General features: G+C 47.0%; 1 protein-coding gene across 1 annotated transcript; it reads right to left on the reverse strand.

Moving 5' to 3' along the window:
- Nucleotides 1–529: 529 nt before the first annotated feature.
- On the reverse strand, nt 530–8468 carry FAM210B (family with sequence similarity 210, member B). Its single transcript, XM_011936731.1, has 3 exons — nt 8368–8468; nt 3959–4162; nt 530–3119 (listed from the first exon to the last, which is right to left on the reverse strand). The coding sequence occupies exons 1-3, from the start codon at nt 8466–8468 to the stop codon at nt 2903–2905; spliced, it is 522 nt and encodes a 173-aa protein (XP_011792121.1). The 3' UTR covers nt 530–2902.
- Nucleotides 8469–8749: the final 281 nt, after the last annotated feature.

The raw sequence follows: 8749 nt of genomic DNA on the forward strand, positions 1-8749 counted from the left end.
CCGTCTGTCTATCGACTAAAGATACGGTCAAAGTGACCGTGATGAAGGAAAAGCAGAAGTGCTGAACTTAGAGCTAGTAGAGAAATCTGCTTGCACGGCCAATGTTCAGTGCAAGAAACTGGACAGCAGGTATGTCAGGATTTATCGTAACAAAGTGGCCAACATAGAGAAAAACACGACTGAGTAAAATTGCAGTTGCCAGCCCTCTTGGGACAAAGGAGCTTCTGGTTCTCAGTCTTGAGCTGAACTGACTTTGACATTCCCAAATAGTTCTTGTGCCACCCTCCCAAGCTATAGTTACTACCACGTGACTAACTTCCCCAGTGTTACCAGTGAGACTTGGGACGTTTCCGCAGACAATCCCACACAAGCAAAGGAAAAGCTCATTGGAGTAGCACATTAATACACTGGTCACAGTGCCACTTCATCAACAACCATGGCTTACCAGAAGGAATATTAAAAAGTTCATAAAGATGTTTCACAGAATTTAAGCTGCTCAGTTTGTCAGATGAATTAGAGAAACAATGGCTTTCATTTTTAAAATAGTTTTATTCTGCTAGTTCCATAAAAACAATGTAAACACAAGTGTTCTGTACATCTTGCTGGTGAATTCACATACTGCTTAGTTCCCTGATCCTTTGACCTCCTCGTCTTCTCCAGTTATTTTCTGTTTGGACCACCGGCCACAGGAGTGGAGTGGGGTTGGGGCTTAGGAGAGAGCAATGTGGCTTTTTGGTATGACTTGTTTCATTGCTTGCCCTCTCAGCACACTCCTGTTACTCCTAACACAAAGTTTGAGATTTAAGCCCTTAAACCTGTAGGTTTCATCATCAGCTTTTTCTTTTTTTTTTTTTTTGCATAGGTATTAACTAGGGACGTGAATGGGAGACTAGTATAGAAAGTGGTGAGGAGCCGAAGCCAACAAATTGCTTTAAACACAAGATGAAAATGCTCTGTTCTGTCCACACAAAGAATCATCTAATACTGGTGTGAGGCATCTCAGCGGTGGAGAAGTCCTTGGAATTAGATCTCAGAAAGACAGTTCCGGCTTTAAGACAGTAAAACCTTTTGGCAACGGGCTAATTGCATTACAGGAAAGAAGAGTTCTACTTGAAAGACCTTGCAGGTGGAGAAACTGTCCTACAAAGATTCTTGGAAATGTTAGTGGAGATAACTGACATGGGTAGGTGTGGGCCAACCAGGAACTGTCAACAGCCTGATCTCAGCAAAACCAGGACAGCCAGTTAATAGTTCCCTCAGTTCTCTGATGGTCACAAATGTAATTTTATTTAGCCTTGTGGAAGTTCTGCAACAAATGTAATTGTAAAGGAATTGGGAGCCAGAAAGATAAATGCAACTCCTTCAACTATGTGACAGGGCAGACTGGTTAATCTGGGTTCCCAGAGTGTGGAGCAAGTGCCCTGCATCGGAGAACGGCCCAGGGGGAACGTGCGTGATGCCGAACCCCACAGGACAGAATTACTTCAATCGCCTGCTCCTGACTAGTATAAGGAGGACGTCTCAGTGTCTCAGTTTGGATCTACGCTTGGATTTCTTTGTTTTGGAGACAGAGTCTTCCTCTGTCGCCCAGGCTGGAGTGCAGTGGTGTGATCTTGGCTCACTGCAACCTCCACCTCCTGGGTTCAAGCCATTCTGCCTCAGCCTCCCCAGTAGCTGGGACTACAGGCGTGTGCCACCATGCCCGACTAACTTTTGTATTTATAGTGGAGACGGGGTTTCACCATGTTGGTCAGGCTGGTCTCGAACTCCTGGCCTCAAGTGACCCGCCTGCCTCGACCTCCCAAAGTGCTGGGATTACAGGCGTGAACCACCGCCTCTATGCTTGAATTTCTACTCTTAGCTAATCTCTCTGACATACATGCCCTTCATTGGGTAAAGCTGGCTCAGTAGACTAAGTACACCTGCCGTGTAATACAAGCCCCGCCCTGGCTTGCATGGTCTCATAGTTGCCTTCCATTTGTGACAAGTGCCACGAATATTCCTTTTTAGGAAGTGATACAAAATGTTTTTTTTTCTTGAACAGGATTTTTAACTCGATGAGACAGTGTAAACATCATGACAATTCTGGAATGTCTGAAGTTTGAGATAAAGATTGTCTAAGAAAAGCTAAGATTGTCTTAGCTGTTTCTGTGTGGTATCCAAATGCCTCTGCAACATGGGCATCAGGAACCACGTGATGCCCCTGCTACTGGGCAGAGTTTTCATATTTTACCTAAATAGAGACAAATGATGCCGACCTACTTCAATGAAATTTCAGAAAAACCATCTGGAATGAGCCTCATCATGTCCAGATTGGAAGGTGTTTGGGGATCAATGAAACATACCGGAAATACTCTTCTTCCCCCAAAAACAGATATGATGAATGTCAAAGTATTGATGCTAATTTAGATTGTGATTACATATTAAGTTTTGCTTCATTCATCGTAGCACTGGCAGCTGTTTTGCAGAACGCTGCATATTAAACTGTAGGCAGCTGACAACAAACATCAGCGGAAGGGGCTATTGAAAAGCCAGTTAAATTAATCATTGCTTTTTAGGAAACTGAGCCAAGATGAACCCCCTGGAGCTTTTACAGACAGACCCTCGCCAAAATCTCCCACAAGGAACATTTGTAGGCTATTTTGTTTTGAGATGTTAACCCATCTGTGATGTCTTGCTGACATTTTAGATTATATATACAAGCCCTATAATGAATAGCATTCACAAAATTTATGAGGCAAACAATTAAAATTGTTCAAAAGCCTGATTTTTGCTGGCAAAGTTTATCCATGAGAACATAGCAATTAGCCCCTACCTCTCCAAAAGAAACCAACCCTAAAACCAGTCCAAATTGTGTAATTTAGAAGAAATAGGTTTTCAGTGTGTACGACTGAAGAGTTCATTAAGGTTTTGCAGCTGGAGGTTTAAAGAATCCCACTTTTCGAAAATATCTGACAATCAAGGGCACAGAGACTAGCGTCATGCTGATTCTCACCGGCGCAAACAGCTTGTGGATTGCATAGGCCACCACAAAGGTACTTGTGCCTGCTGCCATTTTTGACTGTACCAGGGACTCTTTAAATCCGAGTTTCAGCAGGACTGCAGACATGTCCACACCACTAGGGGGGAAGAAGCAAAGAAAACAATTGTTACAGCAAAGGATTAAACAAAGACATTGGTTTGATTATAAGATTTACAGTATTTTTAAAAATGTAATGAAGTAGCTGAATGAATAAAAGTCTTAGCGTCCAGGTGCAGTGGCTCAGGCCTGTAATCCTAGCACTTTGGGAGGCCGAGATGGGAGGATCACTTGAGCTCAGGAGTTCAAGACCAGTCTGGGCAACATAGCAAGACCCTTGTCTCAACAACAACAACAAAAAACATCAAATCGGCCTGGTGCGGTGGCTCATGCCTGTAATCCCAGCACTTTGGGTGGCCGGGGGGAAGGGATCATGAGATCAAAAGATTGAGACCATCCTGGCCAATACGGTGAAACCCTGGCTCTACTAAAAAGACAACAATCAGCTCGGCTTGGTGGTGTGCGACTGTAGCTCCAGCTACTTGGGAGGCTGAGGCAGGAGAATCACTTGACCCCGGGAGGCGGAGCTTGCAGTGAGCCGAGATAGATAGCGCCGCTGCATTCCAGCCTGGCAACAGGGCGAGACTCCGTCTTGGAAAACAACAACAACAACAACAACAACAACAAAACCCCATAAAATCAGCTGGGTGCAGTGGTGCATGCCTGTAGTCTCAGCTACTTGGGAGGCTGAGGTGGGAGGATCACTTGAGTCCAGGGAGGTCGAGACTGCAGTGAGCTGTGATCGTGCCACTGCACTCCAGCCTGGGCAGCAGAGTGAGACCCTGTCTTTAAAAAAAAGTCTTAGCAAACACGTTCTTATTCACATAGAATCTTACATGATGGTAAAAAACAAACATTAATGACTGTCAAAAATCTTACCTTGACACAACCATGTAAAATATGCCCAAGGAGATTAATGAGATTCCAATGTGCAGCGACACGCCGACAGTGCCATACTCTTGAAAAATCTTTCTCAGTTGCTGTGACTTGCTTTGCTTTTTCTCCTCTGTGCAACCGACGCTGCTGCCTGTTGTCTCTGTGGCCTGGTTGGGATCCTGTGTACAAATCAGAGAAGACGTGATGCTTTAGGGCAGGCATGGGCAGTCATTACTGGCTTTTATACACGCATGCAATGGTATACTCTTTCCTGCTGGATGAGAGATCAGTTACCCCTTTCCTTTTTTTTTTTTGAGATGGAGTCTCGCTCTGTCGTCCAGGCTGGAGGGCAGTGGCGCAACTGTGGCTCACTGCAACCTCCGCCTCCCTGGTTCACGGGATTCTTTTGCCTCAGCTTCCCAAGTAGCTGGGATTACAGGCGCACACCACCACACCCAGCTAATTTTTTGTATCTTTAGTAGAGCTGGGGTTTCACGGTGTTAGCCAGGTTGGTCTCGATCTCCTGACCTCGTGATCCACCCACCTCAGCCTCCCCAAGTGCTGGGATTACAGGCGTGGATCAGTTACCCCGTCTTACTCAGTGAGCCGAGTTTGAGCCAACTTAGTCACCAAGTGCAATGCAAGCCTGGAACTACGTATGGCTGGCAGAATGATGGCTCCAAAGATGTCCCAATCCCAGGATCTGTGAATATGTCACCTTACATGGCAGAAGGACTTTGCAGATGTGATTAAGGGTCTTGAGATAGGGAGATGAGCCCGGATTACCTGGGCTACATTATTACCAACGTCATCACAAGGGTCCTTATAAGAGAAAAGAGGGAGGCAGGAAACTCAGTATCGAGGAGGGGGTTGTGAGGACAGAAGCAGAGTGAGAGATCCGAAGATGCGCTGCTTCTGGCTTATGGAGGCAAGGGCCATGAGCCAAGGAATGCAAGCGGCTTGAAGCTAGAAAAGGCAGGACATGGGTTCGAGCCTCCAGAAGGACCCAGCTCTGCTGAGACCTTGACTTTAGTGCATTAAGACCCATTTTGGACTGCTGGCCTCCAGAACTGTAAGATAATAAATGTGGATTGTTTTAAGCCACCAGGTGTGTGCTCATCTGTCACAGCAGCAATAGTAACTAAAACACCAGGGCTCACAAGCTTGGGGACAATGATCCTTTATCAAGCATTTTCTCTGAGCCAGGCGGTCCTCCGACACTTTCTCCTTCCATCCTCACGCCAACCTTCAGAGGTAGATACTGCTTTTCTCACTTTACAAAGGAGCAACACAGGCTTGGTGAGGCGAGATCACCAGCCTGAAGTCACCAAGATTAGAGCCCAGCCCTCCAAGTCCACAGCCTGCACATGTGACAACCATGTTATATGCCACCAAAAAAGGACGGTGTGCACAAAATTAATGCAGCAAAAGCGATGGCAGATTTACTCCTACGATCAAGATTTACACCTGACATCTGAAACACACAAAGTGGGGGTGATTCTTGCACAGTACTTTACCAGGACTTGCACAGAACTCATGGATCGCATGGGACATCTGTTAACAGTTACTGAGCACCCACCAAGCCTGGAATGTGTGGGAGACACAAAAATCCCCAACGCCACCCAGATTAGGGGAGGGAAAAACCACTTCTCAGTAAGAGAGCACTTTAATCAAAAGACTTCTCTAAGGACAGTCCTGAGGCTGGTCCCGGCAGGTGACGAGCACCTGGCTGTAAGTCAGCTCTTGTTACGGTCTCTGTAGCTGACCCACTTTTACCCTGTTATTTTTAGAGGCATAAGATGTTTTAGAACATTTGAGGAAAACCCTCAGTGTCCTGATGACAGACAGGTCCTTTCCGCTGAGCCAGGAGCTGAGCTTACACTTCAAAGGTGTCATTTCACAAATCCCTCACTGCCTCATGACCCGGGAAACTTTGTCGCTTCTGTTTTGGCAGATGGATGACTGAGGCTCAGAAGGGAGGGATGGCTAACTGGCAGCATGGACTGGTGACTGGGCTGGTGACCACCAGGCCTCAGCCTCTGTGGTACTCAGCAGGCACCCCTTTCCTGTCATGCCAGAATGACCATTCTCAAAGGAAGACACTTTTCCAGAACATTCAGGCTCTGGAGGGGAGGAGGGAAGATGTCATCAGCCCTTCTTTCATTGGCCAGCTTATGTGACCTCCCGTTTCCTCGAAGCCTTCTGACTAGCCCTGCCACCCCCGGCCAGGATGGCTGTGGACAGCATCGGTTCTCCCTGATAAACAAGCCCTCACCCTCCTCCAGCTGCTGAGGGAGGCTGCAGAGGGGGGAGCAGCCAGGCGGTGGGGACTGATAGGAGGCCACCTACAGCCCCTCGCAGGGCCAAACACTCATGCCTTTGACACCTGGCCCCACTCTGTCCATTCACTGGACCGAGTGCAGCTGTCTCTGCGAGGGCCCTTTTCTTTGTGGTCTTTATTGTGGCAAAAGGCCTTTTGGCCAAAAAATAAAAATAAAAAGGCAGCCAGGATTCCAACTATAGAATGAGCAGCATCTACTGCAAGACTGTAGTAGGGGCAAGACATTCGGACACAAGGACAATCTCAGGTTAGCTGGCACCACTGCTGGCTTCTGACATTCTAGAGAACACCCGGTTACTGGACAATTTTCTTCCTTTTGTTTTGGTAAAAACACCCGTCTGTAAGCACTGTGAGTCATGCAGTTTTCTTCCTAATCTTTGGGGAGACTAAAGAAGCTAAAATAAAAGAATTTATGAGGGTGTGACTTGCAGGCAATGGAAAAATTTTAGACATTCATTTCTTCGTGAAACATTGCCTTAAGTACCCGGGATGTGTTATAGGCACTGTACTGAATGCACAGGACGACGTGACACATCTTCTGTCTGGACTCAACGTGCATGCGCATGTGTGTGAGTGTGTGTGTGTGAGTGTGTGTGAGTGTGTGTGTGAGTGTGTGTGTGAGAGTGTCTGTGTGAGTGTGTGTGTGTGTGTGTGTGTGTGCGAGTGTGTGTGTGAGATGCCCCTTCTGCCTCTCCTCAACATTTTTTAAAGTACAAAGACCTGTAACAGAGATGGGGTAGGAAGGTTTAAAGAATGAGCCAAGGACCTTGCCAAGTCGATTACAGCGTTTGGAGTGTCACCTGTTTTCTTTCACTTGATAAATCATATTAATAATAAACACCATATTGTGTATATTTTGTACTAGGCACTGTTCTGAGTACTTTGAAACTATTGGCTGAGCGTGGTGGCTCATGCTTGTAATCCTAACACTTTGGGAAGCTGAGGTGTAGGAGGATTGCTTGAGGCCAGGAGTTCAAGACCAACCTGGCCAACATATCTTTTATTATTTTATATTTTTGAGACAGATTCTTGCTCTGTTGCCCAGGCTGGAGTGCAGTGATACGACCTTGGCTCACTGCAACCTCAGCCTCCCAGGTTCAAGCGATTCTCCTGCCTGAGCCTCCCAAGTAGCTAGGACTACAGGCACGAGCCACCATGCCTGGCTAATATTTGCATTTTTAGTAGAGACGGGGTTTCACTATGTTAGCCAGGCTGGTCTCGAGCTCCTGAACTCAGGTGATCCACCCGCCTTGGCCTCCCAAAGTGCTGGGATTACAGGAGTGAGCCACCACGCCCGGCCTTGTCTCTAATTTTAAAAAAAGGAAATATTAATGCATATAATCCTCACAACAACCTTTACTACTGTCAATTCCACTTAACAGAAGAGGATCTGAGAAGCCCAGAGAGGTTGAGTAATTTACCAAGGATCACACAGGGACTACTGTCAGAGCTGGGATCCAAACTCACTGAGTCTGGGTCCAAGGCCTTTGCTCTGAACAACCATGCTGTTACTTCTCGTGGATTCATGAGTGTCCCCTCTGTGCCAGGCACTGTTCTAAGTGTAGGGGACAGAGCAATGGAAAAAACTGACAAAACTCCATCCTCAATGAGCTTATGGTCTTATGGGAAGGCAGGGACAATAAACAGAAAAGTAAAATACCAGGGCTGCTACTTGTGACAAGTGCCAGAGAGAAACATCAATCACGTGGGAGACAGGGAGTAGGAGGAATGTTGCAAGTTTAAATAAGGCCATCGGGGAAGGTGTCCCTGAAAAGGTGGCACTGGAACCAGAACTGATGGAGACAAAAGGACACTGGGGCTCTGGGAGAGGAAGTCATCTGCCTGAGTTCCCCCTACCTTCCCGGAAGGGGTAAGTGGCACAGGCAGGCGGGGCTGCTAGGCGGTTTACAGGACATGGAATCACATTAAGACAAAAAGGCGGGTCTCTTCTGTGGCTTTCCCTACCCCTCTTATAGAGACCCCCTGCCAAGGCAGAGGTGGGTGGGCCTCTTTGGCTCTTAATTAAACACCTGGCAAATTTGGAGCTCCCAGCTGGGCAGCACACGCCTACCTCCCAACGAGGGTGGCCAGAACAGCCCACAGGGGAGGTGCCGGGCTCTGGCCAAGCTCAGACCCTCCCTGCACGGCTCCCAGGCCCTGCTGGGGACGCATTTTCTCAGGCAGATGAGTTATCTTTTGTCCTAATCTCCTTTGAGTTCTGATCCCACTTGGATTCTGCCGATTTAACCATGGTGCAGAAGAAACGAGGACAGCTCACGGGGGCCTTGTGACCATATACATTTACTGCAATTATAACCATTTCTAACCTTAATTTAGGGCACACCAGATGCCAGGTATGAACATATCTCATTTTACATTCATATTCTATGAAGTTTGAATTATTAACATCCAGTTTTACACATGAGGGGACTGAGACAGAGAGAAGCGAAAGA

This window comes from Colobus angolensis, unplaced genomic scaffold, assembly GCF_000951035.1.
Source record: "Colobus angolensis palliatus isolate OR3802 unplaced genomic scaffold, Cang.pa_1.0 Scaffold156, whole genome shotgun sequence".
NCBI classification, from domain to species: Eukaryota; Metazoa; Chordata; class Mammalia; order Primates; family Cercopithecidae; genus Colobus; species Colobus angolensis.

Excerpts from the sequence above, each read along its gene's own strand:
- FAM210B (XM_011936731.1), bottom strand. The coding sequence starts at position 8,468 with ATGCGTCCCCAGCAGGGCCTGGGAGCCGTGCAGGGAGGGTCTGAGCTT. Across the intron at positions 4,163-8,367 it reads CTGGCCACCCTCGTTGGGAG|CATCACGTCTTCTCTGATTT; the intron begins GTAGGCGTGTGC and ends CCTGCCCTAAAG. Across the intron at positions 3,120-3,958 it reads TTTTACATGGTTGTGTCAAG|TGGTGTGGACATGTCTGCAG; the intron begins GTAAGATTTTTG and ends CTTCCCCCCTAG.